General features: G+C 40.4%; 1 protein-coding gene and 1 long non-coding RNA gene across 2 annotated transcripts in view; one reads left to right on the forward strand and one right to left on the reverse strand.

Moving 5' to 3' along the window:
* The first annotated feature begins 3557 nt into the window (after positions 1 to 3557).
* On the forward strand, positions 3558 to 4941 carry LOC140134205 (uncharacterized). Its single transcript, XR_011856121.1, has 3 exons — positions 3558 to 3682; positions 3782 to 3863; positions 4214 to 4941. It is a non-coding gene; the product is annotated as an uncharacterized lncRNA (long non-coding RNA).
* Positions 4942 to 11802: 6861 nt separating this feature from the next.
* Positions 11803 to 20432, reverse strand: part of EEPD1 (endonuclease/exonuclease/phosphatase family domain containing 1) — an 83788-nt gene continuing 75158 nt past the window's right edge. The window contains exons 6-7 of the mRNA XM_072153312.1: positions 14084 to 14278; positions 11803 to 12450 (exon numbers count right to left, since the gene is read on the reverse strand). Coding sequence (XP_072009413.1) covers positions 12251 to 12450; positions 14084 to 14278 — 395 coding nt within the window. The 3' untranslated portion in view covers positions 11803 to 12250. The remainder of the gene's footprint in view (positions 12451 to 14083; positions 14279 to 20432) is intronic.

Consider the following 20432-nt stretch of genomic DNA (forward strand, 5'->3'; position numbering starts at 1 on the left):
TGACTATGGTGCTGTGACTATATGTCTGTGTAGTTTCTGTTGACATATGCTACATTTGTAAGCTGAGGCTGCTGCTGGACACTTGATTTGTAATGCGAGGATGCTGCTAGACACTTCATTTGTGAGGGAAGATTGCTGCTGGACCTTTCGTTTGTGAGGAGAGGCTGGTGCTGGATATTTCATTTGTAAGTGGAAGCTGCTGCTGGAGGCTTTATTTGTGAGGGAAGGCTGCTGATGGACATTTCATTTGTAAGGGGAAGCTGCTGCTAGACACTTCATTAGTGATGGAAGGATTCTGTACATTTCATTATTATGGGGAGGCTGCTGGACATTTCATTTGTGAGCAGTGGACATTTCATAAAAGTGGGGAGGCTGTTGGACATTTTATGAGGAGGGAAGGCTGGCATGTGACTATAGTGCTGTGACTATATGTCTGTTTAGCATCTATTCCAAATGTAATGTGCGGAAAAGGGGTGGCAGCGAGAGTTTAGGCATATTGAGCACCTGGGCCTACTGGTATCACTAGTTTATTTAAAATGTTATCCATTCACCTACAAATAAAAGTCATATGTAAATGAGCTGAAAGAATCACAATTTGATAGAGACGATTCACGCTGAAAGACGGGAGTGGGAGCGTCTATTCATAGGCTGATATGTTGGTGCTGTATCTAAAGCAAATTTTAGCTTTAAATACACAGACTTACACCTTATGCACACAACCTTGTGCATAAATGGACGCAAACAGGGGAAGTTTGGAGGAATGGGGTGGCATTGCTAAAATAGGGGTAGGAATAGTGCGACTTAGTCATGGTGCGGTGAGAGACAGTGGGCTCACCACACCGTGACTATGGGGGCTATGAGTTAACTGCAATTTGTGCAGCTAGCTCACAGCCTCACATATAGTCATGTGCATTAATTCTCTGGGTCATAAAACTGGAGTGCCTGCTGCACATCCTTTTGGTAACTATGGGGGTATTTATCACAAAACATGGAGTAGTTTTGTGTAAAAACCTGCAAACAAATGTTCATAGGCTTTTAGAAAGTACTCAGGCACAGGGCAGTAACGTCCCATGCCAGCCCATTCCACTCACATGGTGTGGAGGTGGCGTAGCCGCAAATGCGGAAGAAATTGCTATTATTTCAGTGCTTCTGAATGCCATCTATGTCTTTAACTGCATTGTCCTTGTCTCTTATTCTCCGCTGTAGAGAATGGGTTGTTTTTTAAGCCAGAATAATCATCTTTAAAAAGACTCCAGTAGCATAGGTTTGGGTGGTAAAGAGCCCAAGATAGGGGCATCTGAAGTGTCAGACCAGCACCGGACCACTCACCTGACTCATCTCACTGTTATCAAAGTTACACTGAGAAATGTCATTTCTCATTCAGCTTTTCCAGTAAAACAAAACACCTTCCTCAATACATGCCAGATACGTGTTAAAAATGCTAAGACTTGCCAGTGATATTCATTGCAGCTCAAGGTTAAGTTATTCAGTAATGCAAATTATGTGTAACTGAGAGATCCTATTGTATTCTATAAGCACTTATATAATAGTTTTGCATACAAGTTAAGAACTTCACAATGGATGAGAACAATGATACAAAGAGTTTCAATACACATTGAATAGGAACTAAGAAGAGTGAATCAACAAACAGAGGTTGCTTAGTGACATTTGCTATTTCATTCTTTGTAGTATGGACTCTCAAGAGATATCGGCATTGGTTTAGATTGGCCTGGTACTATATACTGAGGTTTATTTGAATGCATCAAACTGTATTTTCAAGTTCAGTACAAGGCACTTCTACTCTGCAGGTTTTTTTCTCATTCTGTTTTATTTATTCAACTGTTGCTACTGAATTTGTCAGGCCTAGTTTAACCCTTACACGCACCAGGGCATAATAGTTTGTTCCTGCGGGAAGATACTTCCTGCATCGGGATGTTCTATTACACCCAGCTTCTGGCACCGGCTCACGAATGGAGCCGGCACCAGAAGCAGTGGGTGTCAGCTGTATGTTACAGATGACACCACGCTCTAACACTGTGTTAACCATCAAGCATGACCACAGCATGTAAGGTGGTTCCCCCTAAGGATTCTACCCCCGTGCTGCTTACCAGGGGATGCAATCCTCTTCTGGGCAGCCCAGAGGTCTACCGAGTGCCGTGGTGCTGCCCTAGCAGTCCTACAGTCAGATCCATTCCGGGTTTGATTGAAAACTGTCTGAGCATGCGTGAGCACCGCCTGACAGTTTACACTGCTCTACAATGCATAAGTATTGTAGAGCCGTGTATTGGACTTGAACCAGGGATCAGAGCTTTGCTAGTTCAAGTTGTAGTTTGTATAAAGTAAAGAAAGTTAAAGAAAAGTTTAAAACATTAAAATAAATAGAAAATAAATTAATAAAATATAAGCCCCTAAAATGTCACTTTCCCACACAAACACTTAATAAAGCCACAAATCCACAAAAATCCCAACATATTTGATATCAACAATCTGTATAATTAAACAGAATTTTTATTAGACCCTCACGGTTAAATCCGCAAAAAACCCCCACAAAGAACTTCCCGAAAAAAGATCATTTTTAATTAATACCCTTAAAAAATGCTGAAAAGATGGTGATGCTAAAATGAACAAGATTTTCTCCAAATTAGTTTGTATTTAGTAAAATTAAATAAAATACATAAAACCCTTACAAATTTCGTATCACTGTGTCCGTAACAATCTGTTCAATAAAACAGAATCGTTATTGGGCTCGCACTGCGAATGCCATTAAAAAAAACCTTCAAAAAAACCCTGGAAAAAAGGAAAATGTTTAATCAATTAAAAAATATGCTCTAAAAATTGATTTAAAAAATGTTACACCCTCCAAAATAAAACCACTAAAAAGAACAACGCTTATCGCAAAAAATGTATACTTTTGAAAAGACACTGATGCTAAAATTAACAACATTTTCTCAAAATTACTTTTTATTCAGTAAAACTGGGAACAAAATAAAATATCTATATAAATGAGGTATTTTCGGAATCGTGGCAACCCATAGAATAAAACTAATATACTATTTTTATGGTATGATGAAAGCCCCCCCAAAAATTTATGATTTTTATTTCCTCCAACAACAAAGAGTTAATAAAATCTCACCAATTAGCTATAGAGCCCCCACAATTATGTACCAGAAAAGTATATCTCATGTGGCCAAAAAATAAGCCCCTATAGGTCCACATTAAAAAAAAAAAAATTATAGCTTGTAAAATATGTCAATGCAAATCTGCTGTGGATGGCGCCTCCTTCCATTCTATGCCCGGCCATGCACCCATACAGCAGGTTACCGGCACTTATAGGGACATCTTGGCATTACCACTAGACAGATGTAAAAACAACAATCTCACACATCAAGAACAACAGGCAATAAGAACGTTACAGAACAACCAGTCTTTCCTCATCAAAGAGGCGGACAAAGGAGGTAACATCGTCCTTTGGCCGGTACACATGTATTTGGCAGAGGCCAAAAGACAGTTAGGTAATCAATGTTTCTATTATGTCTTACCTTCAGATCCTACTGAAACATTTAAAAGAAAATTGGATCGATTGATAGAGCAGGCCCTCATGCAGAACATAATTTCCAAACAGGAGGCAAAATACTTATCAGTGGATCATCCGGTCATACCGACCTTCTATCTTGTCCCCAAGGTACATAAATCCCTTGAATCCCCACCTGGAAGACCAATAGTGGCAGGTATTGGCAGCCTAAGTGAGAAAGCATGCACTTATTTGGATCATTTTTTACAGCCTTTCGTGCTCGAATTGGATTCATACTTACGCGACTCCATGCACCTTATGGAACGTCTGAACAACATACAGATACCAACAGGTACGTTAATCGTGACAATGGATGTAGAGTCCCTCTACACCAACATTTCACATGATGTTGGTGTGGGGGCAACTGCTTACTTCCTGGATAAGCAGACCAACTCAGATAGGGGACATGATTCCTTTTTATTGGAGCTCTTGGATTTTGTCCTTAGGCACAATTATTTCACCTTTGACAGGACATTTTACCGTCAGGTCTCGGGGACCGCGATGGGGGCACGCTGTGCTCCTTCCTATGCCAACCTCTTTTTGGGTTGGTGGGAGGAGACCAGGGTGTTCCCGTCGCGGTCTTTTCAGACCAAGGTATTACATTGGCTCCGCTTCATTGACGATATTGTGTTGTTTTGGCAGGGTACACATCAAGAATGCCTAGAATTTGTGGCGGAACTTAACGATAACCCATACAACATCTACCTGGTCCCACAGATTTCGGAAAAAACGGCTGACTTTTTGGATCTCAAACTAACAATCCAAGATTCAAGCATTACAACCACACCGTTCAGGAAGAAAACAGCCACCAATAACTTATTGCACTATACGAGTTTTCACCCAACACACCAAAAAAATGGTATCCCAGTGGGGCAGTTCATGAGGATACGAAGGAACTGTAGCGATGACAAGGAATTTAAGAAAAATGCATTAGAATTGACAAGAAGATTAAAAGCAAGAGGCTACCCCAAGAAAATAATCTCTAGAGCCTACATGCGAGCCAAGAATGCCAACAGATAGGACATCCTAAAACCAAAATATCGAATACCGGAAAAGAAAACAAGACTCATTACCACATATAATAACCAGTGGCAGGATATATACCGCATACTGGGCAAAAATTGGAATATACTCTTAACTGAACCTAAACTGGAGTCTTACATCGACGTGACTCCGACAATTACGTCGAGGAAGGCACGAAACCTTAAAGACATCTTGGTGAAGAGCCATTTCAAACGCCAAGGAGATTCAACAGGTGGAAAGAAATTAACAGGCTCATATGCATGCGGAAATTGCAACATATGCCAATATATGCTGCCATCTAATGAGTTTGAAGACCCTATAGACGGTAAGAGACATCATATTAAACATTACGTTAATTGCCGCACAAAAAACGTGGTATATGCAATTGTATGTTCTTGCCCTAAGGTATATATAGGGCAGACATCACAGGAGCTGCGCAAAAAATCCAGAAGCATCTTTCCACAATATCCACAGCAAGACGAGACATTGGCAAAGATAGAAGTCTGACTTCGGTTGCCTCGCACTTCCACCATTATCATGGAGGTAAGTGCGGAGGAATCAAAATTATGGGTCTGGAGAAAGTCTTCTCCAATATAAGAGGGGGAAATGTAGTTCCACAACTACTACAAAAAGAGAGCAAGTGGATTTTTCAAACTCAGTCCATGACCCCCAGGGGACTAAATGAAGAATTCCTCTTTACTGGCTTTTACAAAAAATAATAACATCAACAGGAACTAAAACGTAGAATCACTGTAGTAACAAAAATAAAGATAATTCAATACCCCTATCTATTATATGATGGTGGGCATATATGGAGGGCATTAAATTTTCTATGCAACTATATGCCAGTACTCATATATATGTACACATGACACTTTACATCCTAGGATACAGCACACCCATGTCACAGTTTCGTTTTTTTATGAAGGTCTTATCATTTTATTTATTATTTTTTCTTCCTTCTCTTCCTCCCCACTTTTGTTTCACTACAGGTTTTCTCCACTAAGCACGATGAAGCTCATTTACGACTTGCACCTTGTCCACTCTCATCCCAATTCACCTTCTACTCCAGAGAATGTTCATGCAGAATAAAAGATGAAGGAGAGAAGCAAACTACTGGAGCCACAGATATTCATGTACTAATGTTTTCTGCACAGGTCACTTTAACATATCTGCACTAGTTTCACTTTGTACGGCTACACTATGAAATATAACAATTTTAACATAATTCACCATTATAACAACCTAAGCACAAAACTGGTTATTATGCAAGTTTTTATAATGTATAGAATAACAACAGGTTATAACTATATATATCCCCATGTATTCCTCCATAATACAAGACTGTTTCCCCTTCGTTATGCATACATGATACGTATCATCCTTTCTGCCTGTGGTGTGACGATCGCGGCACTACTCTCGCGATCGTCGCTTGGCCCGCGCATGCGCAGTCCCCCGAATTGGAGGAGGAGGATCGGGGTGACTGCGCGTGCGCGTGGTTCGGGCGACGGCGCGGGAGGCTCGTGGTCGCTGCACTCACAAGCGGAAGCCAGGTAAGAACGCTGGCCGCCATTGGCACACAATTTGCTACCTTTTTGTATATATACCCCGGACACCCCAGTGTTCAATTACCCCTGAGGAAGCCACACATAGTGGCGATACGCGTGGGGCTCGCAACCACATTCCCCCTGAATGCAGTCCCAATTGGGTAATATTCGGCTTTTGACGCTAGCATGTGTTGGTCCATATGTTGATTGGCTATTTGTGCCTCTATTATAGACTGGATTTGCATACCTACCTGCCTTTTTGTCAGCCATGAATATGTACAAATGTATCTCTGTGATTTGATTGTACTGCATTCTCACGCCTAGGGGGCAATGTGGAGGGCTTTTTTGGTTGCATCATAACCATTCCCTCTGTATGTATGAACTTTTTCATGCAGTTTTAAATGTTTTTAATGGTGTCCTTAATAAACTTTGTACGGATTATTTTGAATCAACTTACATCTTCTTGAGGATCATTTATACACACCACACTGGTTCACCTTGATATTGTTGTTGTTTTTTGGTGTGGATCCTCCGTTATATGATGTGATTTGCATATCTTGCTACTCTTCTCTTTACCATATAGGGAATCGGTATCAAACTTTGTGGAGCCTTTTTTCATTTAATCCATTACGGATGTTTAATTTTCCATCCAAAATGAATTTATTGTCCAAAACTTTTACAATTTGTAGTCTGCACCTCCATTTTGTTTTGACCCCTATAAAACACCTAAAGGCTTAACAAAAGTTGAGGGGTGTAGTTTCCATAATTGGGTAATTTACGAGTCTTGCTATTATTGAGGCTTTGGTTATTTTCCAAAAAATGGCTCCCAAATTCTAAGCCTCATAACCTTCTAGTAAAATATGTGGAATCTTAAAAAAACATGCCAACATAAAGCAGACATTTGGGAAATGTAAGTTATGAATTAATTTGAGTGCTATGACTATCTGCATCAAAAGTAGAGAATTTAGAACTTGTCGTAGAGGCTAAAATAGGCTGAATCCTAAAGCGGTTAAAAACCCTCAGGTGATTTTTAGGCCTCATTCACTGCTCATTTTGTTTTGTTATAAGCTCAGTGTATATGGCAGGAAAGCTCCTGGTGTATACACTGAATGTACCCATAGACGTATGCTGGCAGATGGAGGCATAGCTATGATTTTCTATGATCTTGCTCCTACCTGATTAGCGAAGTATTCACTCCATGGTCCACATTTATCAAAACAACTGCAAACTGTACTATGTGCAGTTTACCTGTGGAGTGAGCAAAGTGCGGCAGATCGATCAAAAATGGCGCACAGCCTTCATTAATATGGTGCCCCCTGCACTGCGCGGGAGGTGTGCAGCATTTTTTTGGGGGCGCACTTTATCATGCTGCAGAATCGTGGTGTACATCAGTAATAAATGTGGTGCAAACTCCGACTAAGCAGAAACACGCCCCTTTAGCTCCATTTTTTCGCTGTCTTATCAGACACAGTGCAGTGGCGACATAAAACGCAGACACTTGAATGAAAGTGAATCAATATAAAAACATGTGCAAGCAGTTTGCATGTTCTTTTCAGTGCAAAGTCGGACAGAAAACTGGCGCAAACACTTTAATAAATGTGGGTGACTGAAGCTGTCACTGCCCATACAAGCACAGTGACATCACTTGAGAGAAACCCTTAACATCATTACTAGCCAATCACTATCTGCTGATGATGTTCACCCCTCCCCCCACTTTCAGGGGAGAAGGAGGAATCCACTGTATAAGAAGAGTGAAGAAATCAGGTGATACCTTTTTGAGGCTGAGTATACTTGGTGGGGAGCTTTGGGGAATACTAGTTCTCTAGTATTCACAGCATTTTATACACACTAGGCAGTGATCATCAAAGGATGTTAAAAAAAATCTTATTAACGACAGGATGGCAATAAACAGACTAAAAACCTGTGAGGCGTGTTAAGAGAGCCCTGGCTCTTATGTGATTCTGGCCTCCAGGTCACAGGTAGGAGGTCATGAGGCTGACATGAATGTTAAGACCACTTTGTAAGGTGTTGAATCTCTGCATTAATTTCCCATTTTTCTCTTTCCCTCTGTGTCTTGAAGTGTCCCATTAAAATAGTAATCTGTAAATCTTCCATAGTGTGGTCCTCTCTGGAGAAATGTGCAGCCACTGGGAGATCTTTCCATTCATTTTTAATATCAGATCAGTGCGAGTTCATGCGCTGATGAAGTCTGTAGCATGTTTCCCCAACATAAAGGCCTGAGGTTGGACACTATTCACACATAAACCAGGGACATTACTCATAGATCCAGGCACTGTGACTAGTAATCTTCTTATATGTGTTTTCCTTCTAAATACAACATTTAAAATGATTTTGATCATAGATTTCCATTAATGTGACAGGGTTACACAAAACATAAAGTATTTGAGAAGTGTAGTCATATTTTCCCTAAGTCAAGTTTCGACACTGCAGGGGCATGTCACTTTTATAATAAAAGTTCCCTAAGCTCCAGAACTGTTCAAGCTGTGCCACCATCTCAGTGTTTTCGGGGCTACCTCTCATTATTCATGCAAATTTTTGTGTAGCATAGTCTGTAGTACCACCTGTGTCTGGAATAACAGCTTTTACTATTAGCTTGCACATCTAGAGGATGGGATTTACCCATTCTTCTTTGCAAAATAGCTCAACCTCAGATGCGTTTTCAGATCGTTAAAAAACGCATGCGTTTTTTGAAAACGCATGCGTTTTTGTCCGGTTTTCATTGCGCAATTTCGTAAAAACGGACAAAAACGGATGCGGTTTTTAAAAAACGGATGCATTTTTTAACGCATGCGTTTTTAACGATGTGAAAACGCACTTAGTAAAAACGGCCCAAAAACGCCATGTGTGTCTTCACCCATAGGTGTGCGATAAGACTCCAATATGACGATTTCCTTTATGGAATCCTCCCTTTTATATGAAATACATTAACATTTAAATACTTTTAAAAACTATTAAAAAATGATTTTTGACAAGAAAAACCCAAGCTGTAGATAGAAAAAAGTAATTTCACATTTCCCCAGCAGGTGGCAGTATAGCACAAATATATACATATAGGATTGCTACAACAAGAAGAGTGAAGAAATCAGGCGATACCTTTTTGAGGCTGAGTATATTTGATGGTGAAGCTTTCGAGAATACAAGCTCTCTTTGTCAGACATGATCCTACATGATTTGACTAGACCGTGATCATTAAAAAAAAAACAGCCTTTAAAAAAACAGATTGATAAATACAGAGACATCTTATTTACGACAGGACGGTATTAAACAGACTAAAAACCTGTGAGGCGAGACAAGAGAGCCCTGGTGCTTATCTGCTAGTGGCCTCCAGGTCAGAGGTAGGAGGTTAAGACCAATGCAGTGAATTTTCTGTTTCATGCATTACATCATGTCTGACGAAGAGAACAAGTATTCTTGAAATTTAGCCTCAAAAAGGTATCGCCTGATTTCTTCATTCTTCTTCTGAGAACACTTTGTAAGGTGTTGAATCTCTGTATTAATTTATACTCCCATTCTTCTCTTTCCCTCTGTGTCTTGAAATGTCCCATTAAAATAGTAATCTGCAAATCTTCCATAGTGTGGTCCTCTCTGGAGAAATGTGCAGCCACTGGCAGATCTTTCCTTTCATTTTAAGTATTAGATTGGTGCAAGTTCATGCACTGATGGAGTCTCTGGTCTGTTTCTCCAACATAAAGGCCTGTGGCGGGACACATAATAAAAGGTAAAAGGTCCTCTTAATCTGATGTACCTGCTGTGATTGGGGTACATATACCTGGTCACCCATGTGAATGTGTTGGCATGTTTTGCAGGGTGAGGTATCATTTTCTGATGGGGGTCTCAGGGCCCTGCGGACAACCAGTTTCTTCAGGTTTGGTGGTTGCCGGAAGGACAGGAGAGGAGGGACTGGGAATATTTCTTAGTTTTGTATCTTTATGCAGAATCGGTTGGAGTTCCTTGGCAATATGACATATTTTTCCTAACAAAATGCAAAAAGGAAGGACTCATCCCAAAAAAGGCTTCACACTACTAAATCCCATGAAGTGACTATTCATTTCTATTGACATAGTCTTGTTTTTTTCTATCCATATTAGTGGATTTATTCTTGCTGGCCTATTGGGCTAAGCGAAACAACCGACAATGGTAACATAATGGGAATCGGTCACCAGCATTTACACTGCTAAACTGGCTATGATTAAAGGGGTTTGCCCATGAATGACAGTTCTCACATTTTAATCCCCTAGTGATGTTTACTCAATAGATATCATTTTAACCTCCCTACTTACAATTTTACTCAGTTTTATAACAGTTTTAGCTCCGATCACTCAGTGATGGTCAGTGTAAAATTACTGAGTGTGGGAGGGGACTCTCTAAGCCGAAACTTCATGATCCCTCTGTGATATAAGATGCTGTGTGCTGAAAATGTGCTTAGATAAGAAGCTAAATGAAAGTGTAGCTTAACCCTGTACCTTGATTCTACTAATATCTGACACACAGAAAAAGAGAGAAGAGACAGATCAGAATCATGAAATGGATAGAAGGTGTAAACACCAGGACTGATAGAGAAAAGTTTGAATTATATAAGTGAAATGCTGGATTTTTGCCGAGTTACAACTGGGTTTTACCTGATGTTATCAGTACAGTGTTTGATTTGCTGCACATTGGGGAAGCAAGAGTTCATATACAAATATGATATACAGAGTTCTGTGGTCGGCAGTGTGGTCAGCAACTGACAGCACTTTTCACAACAGGATTATCATGGCCTATGTGAAATTAGCCTAAGGGTTCAGTCAAATGGGCGTTTTTGACGTCTGTATGCTATCTGCTGAACCTATGGCTACAATCAGAAGTGTCAAGAGTATACTACCACGTAGGGGAAGGCCGCCTTGCAGGCGTGTGGAGAGTTACTACCATTGACACATCACTGGGGCAATCTGGGAAATATGCAAATATGTCTTCCAGGATGGGATAGGAAAAATTTGCTAATTTGTAAGGCGGCCCCCGGAACATCAAGCATGACTTTCAGGAAGCCTAATGGCATAATGTGGGATTAAAACTAGTATATCTATAGCAAAACTAACATTCCCAACTCTAGACAGCACTGTTTCAAAGTCAGTAGTGTAGGGGACTGGTTTAGCTGCATGAAAGGTTAGGAAGCCATGAGGCAATGTTTTCCTCATCTCACCCTTGAAAAAGAATTTGCATATAACATCCAATGTTGAAAACAAACATTTCCAAAAGATGAGAAATCATCAAATATGACCTGCATCCCTCGAGAGACTGAGAATTACCATGAAAATTAGATAAAGGATGAAAATAGGCCCCAAATTTAGCTCCCTATGCACAGGTCCCAGTGTCCATTTTTGTGTAGTTCAAAACCGGATGTACAGGAAAGTTAAAGACATATTTGGGATTTTCGCTCTTTATTTTAAATTTCTGTAGCTCTAGTTCTGTATAACACAGGTTAACAAGCCTTATGAAAGCCACATTTGGAAGAAGAGATTCCTATCTTTAATATGATATCAACATCCTGGTTCTAGGTGCTATATAGCCGAAGATATGGGTATTTGAAGTGACTCTGCCCCCTCAGTCTCTCAGTGTGATCTCACCGGCGAGATCTAATTCTAAAAATATACTAACGCCATGTTAAATAAACATATTCTGAGTGTGTTTTATTGAAGCGCTGTTTCATCACATTATGTTGCCATCTGGCTCCAGTAGCTTTAAAGGGGTTAAAAGTGCATAGTTAAAAAGTTGAAAACGGTCTTAACACATATAAAAAAAGCATGCAGTCACCAGGTAATCTTAGTAATTTATCGGATAGTAATCACTGACAGTGTTATAGGTCTTCTTATACAGTCTTATATTATTGCATTACACATTTTCTGGTATACTTTCTTTCTATTCCATTGGTTGCCTGTGCATGGCATACAGGTAGGCAGAAGCAGATGGTTAGAGGAAGCAGCAATCTACAACATCAGAGGCTATGGAACATGTGGATCTGTATTACTTGAGCTAGGCAGGTGCAGAGGTTCTGGTTCACAGTACAGTCCGTATGTGGGTGAAGAGGAGATGGAAGATCTACATTCACTTTCTATCTTTCATGCTTGGAATTGGCTTCATTCCGTTCCACAGTGACACCATTGGCTTTTGATGCTAGCTCCTTCTTATTGCAGTCTTTCTCCAGGTAAAACTCTGCCAGAACAGGACAGTACTCGGATGCCACTCCTCCCCATGACCAGTTATCTGGAATCCATGGATTTGTTAGTCCTTCTCTTACCACCTGAGAATAACCTGCAGAGAAGAAAAGATAGTTAGGGATGTCTTGGTTATACGTGACTGTGTACTACTCAATACAGGCAGCCCCCACATTATGTACAAGATTACTTCTTTAGGTTTGTTTTTAAGTTGAATTTGTATGCAAGTCAGAACTGAGTCACTCTAGACATTTTTTTTGTCCCAGTGCCAATTTTTTTGCTGTTGTGGGAACAAGGATCATCAATAAAGATTAATTGTAGACACCTTAAAGCCGATCATTACAGCTGGGGACTAAAGTAACATCCAGAGAGCTTCACCAGAGGTCACAGTGGGCAGAGAGGTCCATCTGTAACTAGGGGTCGTCTGTCAGGTGTCCTAAAGGCATGGAAATCCTGTACTTTGGACTGTCCAATAGTTTACTGGAATTTTTCCCGTGCTGGGTTGAGTTTAAGAATATGGTACCATCTGACTAATTACCTTTAGGTGCCCTCCACCCAGTTATAATGAAAGCCTATCTATGTATTTCCTTAAATTGGTATTTCAAAGTTAATAATATTGACAAACAAACCTGTATATAAAAACTTAAAAATAATGTATTCAGGCTATGAAATTCTGTGATGAAAAAATTAAAATGCTTAGACCTTAAAAGGGAACCTGTCACTTGATCTGACCTATACCAATAACATATATTTGGAAGCTGCTATTATACAGCAGTACAACAATCCATATAGAGTTACTCCCTATGCCTGAAAAGTTCCACAGTCCATTTGTTAAGATGACTCAATATCTTTGCAAATGACCCCATGTGAGTGTGAGCAGTGTCCGGGGTAGTCATATCCTTCCTGCTCAGCTGCGGCTCCTCATTTCTCTGGTGAAGAGAATTCCTCAGGGAGGAGTGAATAGATTTTACTTTATCCAGACACATGCAGCCAGCATCTCTCTCAAACACCCTCAGGATTGTGTGTGAATGATGTAGCAGAGCGGAGTTCACTGAGCTGAAGAGAAAACTGACCCCTTTGTCAATCAGGAAGCGTGGCTGAGCAAGAGAAACATGAATATGTATAGGTGGTCAACTTTACAAACGGACTGTGGAACTCTTCAGGCATTGGGAGCAACAATATAGAGATAGTTGTACAGCTGGATAATTTCCACACAACTCCTTAAAAGTTTAGCCTATTTTGAGTTTTAAAAATTAGCTATTCTTGAACGTTTGAAATGTTTTGCATTTCAGAGAGGTGCATGCACCACCCAAAGTGGTTACTAACTAGTATTTAACCCCTTATCTCCGCACCTGTTTTCCACATTAATGCCCAGGCTATTTTTCAGTTTTTTTCATCAAGGCCTTCTACAAGCTATAATCACCATAGCTGTATGCCATTTTTTTACGTAGTTGCACAAAGAGGCACTGACAAGCAGGTTACTACAAGCAGCCCTGGGGTCCCTCAGAATACATTTGGGCTGCCTGTGATGTTATCAACACCCACAAATCGCTGCTGCCAATGCGTGGCAGAGGAAGCCTTTTAAACATATATTAAAATTTGGTACAGGTAAAATTTGAAAGTATATTGGAGGAGGAAGGAGCTCCCCAAATAAATGTACAGAAACATCACCCTGTTCTCCAGAACAATTATTTTAATGTCTGATAAAAATAACATATTCTGGGACTGACCTGTGAACACTTTCTTCAAGCTCTTGCTGATCCAGATATTGTCTAAAGACTTGTTGCCTTGAGGACTTTTTGTGCTGATATTTGTATACGTGTTAGCTGACAGCAAGCTCTGGAACTTTTCTTTTCTGAGTGAATCAAAGTTATTGCTATCCGGTGGTTGACTGAATCCTCCCAAAATAATGACATCTTTTTCCCCTAAAATCAAAAGGAAGCAGGATGAGTCACAGAGAATAAACAATGCTTGTGATAGAAAACCTTTAAGGAAAATCTATATTGTCCATAGAAAATAATGCACCTGAATGCTACCTGATGGTCGATGTGTATGTATTCTGTTAATATGATCAGTTATTATTAAACTCACCCCTAGGTGGTGCTGTTACTCTCTACTTCTCACACAGATTTCTACAAATATATATTGCACATTAGGATAGTGAACCTCAAATCTGTATATCCAAAACATCTGCACTTTTTGATGCCTTTAAGGGTTCATTCACACGGCCGTCTGGAGGGACGTACATGTGGCCGCATATACGTCCCCATAGACGGCAAGGGCGGAACATCTGTGACACCGCTCCGCGACGCACACCAGGAAAAGATAGAACATGCTCTATCTTTTCCCTGGTGTGTGGCCATGCGCTGCTGTTTTCTATGGAGGGAGGAGGGGCCACCTTTTTCTCCTCCCCAGCACACGGCGGTATGCCCGCACAGTGGGCATATCGCGTGTGAATGCACCCTAAGGGATTGCCCCACAGTGAAACTACCATGAATGGGAGCATGCAAATGTAGCTTCATTAAACCCTTCATTAAGGCCTTAAGGGGAACCTAGGTGAAGGCCAAGAAAGAGATCATTTCTGAAGAAAAGGACCATTGACAAACCACAAACCTTCTGGAAACATGTTCTGTGGACAGTTGAAATAAAAAAGCATTTTGGCAATGCAAAGCAACAATTTATTTACAGACATCACCAATCAGTGGTCCCTTAGCTTTTTGTAACCAGGGACTAATCAAAACTTTTTCCCCAGGGTTGGTTTATCTCCTCTTCTCAGCTGTTGTGATGGGTTTTAAAACGCATGTGTTACTACCACATGTTAACGCACCCTCAAAAGTACACAGGAACGGTGGAAAAAGAAGAAATGGACTGTTTTATTATGGCCAAAAATGAGTGACCTCAATCCCATTGAAAATCTTTGGGGGGAGCTCAAATCTGCCATTAGTAAAAAGAACCCTACAAACCATTTAAGAGCTTGAACAAACTTCTAAGGAAGAGATAATAGCAGCCGAGAAGTTGCAGAAGCTTATAGATGGCTACATGGAATATTTGGAAGATACCAAAATTAGGCTTTGCATTGTCATATTCTGATACCCTGAACTTTTTTATACTTCGTTGTATCGAGCTATTCAAGGTGTCATTTTATTTGCAAGGCAAAAAGTATTGAAAGTATTTTGAGAACTTTATGACCTCTTAATCACAAATTTTTATGGGCGGCAAAATGTTCCATTAAATATTTGCAATCAAATCATATTGATTAGGTTTAACCTACTAAATAAAGCACAACAGTTACTCTCTGACAAAGTCAAATATTTTAGATTTCCAACACTTGTCTTGAAAGTTAACCCTTCCTGACTGCCATATGACTATATATGTTCTATTTGCATATGCCCTGTGCAGACAGCCTGACAAATTTGGTTAATAGAAGCCTCCCTGAATTCTGCCCAGGAGGTAGATATTGATCTAGTACAGTGGTGGCGAACCTATGGCACGGGTGCCAGAGGTGGCACTCAGAGCCCTTTCTGTGGGCACCCGGGCCATCGCCCCAGCACACCAGACAGAACTCTAAGAATCCTCCTGTAGTTGCAAGCCACTTAAAAAATGCTGTTTTCAGACATATTTTGATACTTGCTTCTCTACTTCGAACTGTAGGAAGAGGGAGAATGAGTAGACAGGGCCAAATTATCTTTAGAGGATTCTCTGTGTACAGAGGGACACTGGAAAGAAGCTAAAATCAAGAGGCCAATCTGATTGAAAGTCGTTGAAGAACATGGAGCAATAAGTTACTGCTTTAATTTTTGGTTGGCACTTCGCGATAAATAAGGGGGGTTTGGGTTGCACTTTGGGCACTCAGTCGCTAAAAGGTTCGCCATCACTGATCTAGTAGAATGAACTTTAAGACCTATGGGTACAGGTAAATTAGTTAACAAATAAGAAGAAGCTATATGCTAATGCATCTAGCTATGGTCCCTAGGGAAGCTCTCTGAGCAAACAAGATAAAGAGGCGGACTTTCTTCAAAGGGCTGTTCTCTCTAAATATTTCATAAGGGTGCGCGTTACATCAAGACACCAAAACGCTCTTTCCTGTCTATCTTTACTGTACACCTTTACTGTACATCTCCTAAAGGGAATCATTCGGTAGCCTGCCCTAATGAACCTAACTATCCATGGGTGAGCTGCCAGAGGTAAAATCTGAACCTTTAGAGTGGCAGGCTTTAGACCTTTCTAGGCCACTCTGCAGGAAGTCCATTATCCTTCGATATTTGGATGGTCCAAGTCCAAGTTAGGATCTTGGCAGAAGTTGAAGAAAGCCTTCCATGCTCAGTGTGTTCTCCCGGCCTTTTGTGTGGACTAACACTAAGGAGATTAGGTGGTGTTGTTCTAGGGAGAAAATGTTGAGATTGAGCTGCATCAATGCTGGGCTCCTGGTGCCTCCTTAATGAATTATGAAGGCTACCTCAGTAGTATTGTCCAACATTATCTTCAGATCTGAATTTTGAATGTCTGTTAAAGTAGCGTTAAAGGGGTTTGCCCATGAAAAAAAATTCTCAAATTTCATTCCCCTACTGATGTTTACACAATACAGATCACTTGTAACCCCTTACTTTTACTCAGTTTCATTGCTGTTTTAGCTCCTATCATTTCCTAGACTGGTTAGTGTAAAATTCCAGAGTGTGGGTGGGGACTCTCTAAGCAGACACTTCATATTTCCTCTAGTTCTGTGTGCTGACAATGCGGTTAGATTATTAGGGATGACGAGATCCATGAGATGCATATTACACATGACATTCTCAGCCCTATTGAGCCATAACATACACAGCACTGCTATAGCTCATCTATAACACATACTGTCAGATCTGCTGTGCCTCCCTCCCCCTCCCCTGGATAAACCCTTATCTGCCTGTAGCTGGTAGGTTTACTCTCCTCATGCAGCAACAGGAAGTCTCTGTGGAGCTTGTCCTGGAATGCACAGGTGGGGTCTAGAGGGAGGGAGCAGCACAGCTCAGTGCAGCGTCAGACAGAAGAACAATATGTCTGCCGACCCTAAATTCAGAACATCCAGGGTAAGGGGCAACCAGTATAGTGTACACCAGGAGTGATGGAGACAGGTTGGAATTTGTGAAATTTGTGTATTTGTGAAATGCTGTATTTTTATTAACAACATTGAATTCGAGAATGTGTTATTTTGTTACACTAAGTACATTTAAGAAAAATGTCTTTGTGGGAATACTGCTTTAATTGCCTTTAGCATAACTTTCAACTCCTGAAATTCGAGAATTTTCCATCAGTGGGTTGTCCTAAACGCCCTGAAACAGAACTTGCCCCATGAACTTGCTTCTGTAGTAACGGTTATTCCTATTTCCAGCTACTACTTCAGGGATTCCATAACATCAGATCTAGAACTAACTCTTTTCTGTCCCAGATGTTCAGTACATAGAGTTGCAGATGACGCCTGTGAAACTGTGCCCAAGGTACAGACTGGATCGGTGCTACAAGGAGCCCCAGAATGGACATTACTGTTCTTAGGCTACTTTCACCAGCCGTAGCCCAGGAGAGCACACGGCAGCAGGCTGAAAAAAGTGGGTGAGCACTGAATACCCCTCTCCATAGCAAAGGACGGCACCAGGCAATAAACATGGGGCATGCTCTATCTTTTTCCCTGTGCACGGTACAGTACAGTGCCACACGTGTGTGGTTACCGTATCACGATTGGGCGCCATACACAAATTGGCGGCCGGATGCCCGTGTGAAAGGGGCCTTATAGAGAAAGGCAATTTAGAAATAGACCATGAATTGAATTCCTGAATATTCTGTATCTTTTCTACCGGCAGGAAGGACTTCTGACAGCTGGAATCTAAACAAATTCCTTAAAAAAATATTGGATTTTGATGGTATGCAATAGGTTTTTTAATGTTTACTAAGTATCCCAAATTACCCAGAATCTGTTGTACTCTGAGTAGTTGCAGGGAAAAAGCTTCTTCTGATCTTCCTACCAGCAGGAAGCCGTCCAGATAAGGAACGAAGATTCCCTGTGCTGTCCGAAAAAATGATGCCATCTTGTTAAAAACTCTTGGAGTTATGGCTGTAATTGTATCTATCTACTGATAAGACATTAATGATAAGAGGGATGAATCGGCACATGATAGTATGTATTTGATAAAATCGATTGACGCCATGAAACAGTTCTGGAACAGGCACTGCAGACACGGAGGCTAATATTTAAACGAAAAGTCAGTATACACGCAGCAGGACAGTATACATACACATGGTGGACAAGTACATACTGTAACAGAAGGAGTGTTGATACATGATCCTGTGATTGGCTGGGAGTATGGAAAACACGCCAATTAGCATGCAATTACTTCCTAGATTTGAAGTTCCTGCAACTCCGATCAAGTGACATTTTGCAAGGCTGCCCCACTGTCCACAAACTGGGCCTACCAACCAGTAGCCAAATGGCCTCCCCCAGGCACACCCGCAGACTCAGGTAAACGCTGGATTGGGGGCGGCTCATGACAAGCCAGGGACTCAGGAACTTTCGGTCCAATGCACTCCGAGGAGCCAACCAAAAAAGGTGTATTATGGGAACCTCACTGAGGTTCGCTCCTGGGTCTCCCACAGGGACAAGAAACCACACCTCCCCACAGAGGGGGAGCTGTCAAAATGTTATGGCCTGGGTTTCCTGTCCCTGGGGGCAAACCCCCTCTCTCAGGTGGTGCTATCTTGGTAACAGGGTAATCATCAATTCAGGCTTCTGTTTTTTTGCCCTTCTTCTAGGACGTTGACCGTACCATAAAAATATGTTCTCTTTATTCTATGGATCACTACGATTACGGTGATCTCTCATTTATATAGGTTTTTAAAAAAATATTTTTACAATTTTAAAGAAAAAAAAAAAACCTTATTTGTTTTAGTATCACCATCTTTTCGTAGGGATAAATTTAGTATTTTTAGTTGACAGAGCTGGTTGTAGGGTTATTTTTTGGGTGATGAGTTATTCTTTTCAATGGTACCATTTTGGCGCACAGAACTTTTAAACAAATCCCTTCACTAAAAGGTGATTTAAAAAAATGTTAACATTTCAGCAAGTTTTTTTTATTTTACGGCATTCAATGAGCAATACCAAATATGTGGGGTTTTTGTATTTTTTCTACTTTATTACATGTTTATGGGAAATGGTGGTGATAAAGGGACTTTCACTTTAGTTATCCATTTTTATAAAAAAAATACCTAATTAATTTTTTTGAGTTTTTTTTAAAATTTTACAGGTTTGGTTGAACAAGCGATCCTCTGATACGCATGTTCAGTGAGTTACAGTCGGGTCCTGTATGGAGGCAGGGCATGACTTCTCAGGAGATTGTGCAGCCCCAAGTTACTGTAAAAAAGTGTGATCTTTAAATATAGATCTTAATTCCTGACTAACTTTAAAAGTGTATATCTCTGGTTCTGTGTAAAAAACAAACACAAATGGGATATTATAATAAAGGGATATTCTCTAGGTGCGATGGTTCCATAGGTATGACTCTTTGAAGTCAGCCTCCCTCCAGGCTGTTGGCAGAAAGCATAAGGAGCTTGAGAAGACATTTTGCAAAAATACATGCACGCTCTGCCTTTGTCCCTGAACCTGAAAAATTGTAATGATTGACGCTGTACATATTCAAAACCAATTTTGGTAATGGTTTGTACAATGTTAACGCTTATTAAAACATTTTTAATTGAAAACTTTTTGTGAAAAAATGTTTCCCTATTTTTGGTTATTTGTCTGATAATTCTATAAACATGTTATCATTAAAATGATTCTATCAAGTCAAAATCTCACGTCATGTGAAAACATGATATGTAAAACAGTTCCAAAGATCTATAAGAGCATAACAGAACTGCAATAATTGACCTGAACATTTGGTACAAATGACCCTTCATCTTTAAAGGGTTAAGACTCAACTTGTCACTGTGACCTCACCATTGCATCAGGTACTATGGCACACTTTTCTGTGTTGCTGTGTATTTATCATGACTTTATCAAGGCTTTATTAAAATTATGACTGCCATAAAATCTGTCTACCTGTCTAGATTTATCAG

This window comes from Engystomops pustulosus, chromosome 5, assembly GCF_040894005.1.
Source record: "Engystomops pustulosus chromosome 5, aEngPut4.maternal, whole genome shotgun sequence".
Classification (NCBI taxonomy): domain Eukaryota; kingdom Metazoa; phylum Chordata; class Amphibia; order Anura; family Leptodactylidae; genus Engystomops; species Engystomops pustulosus.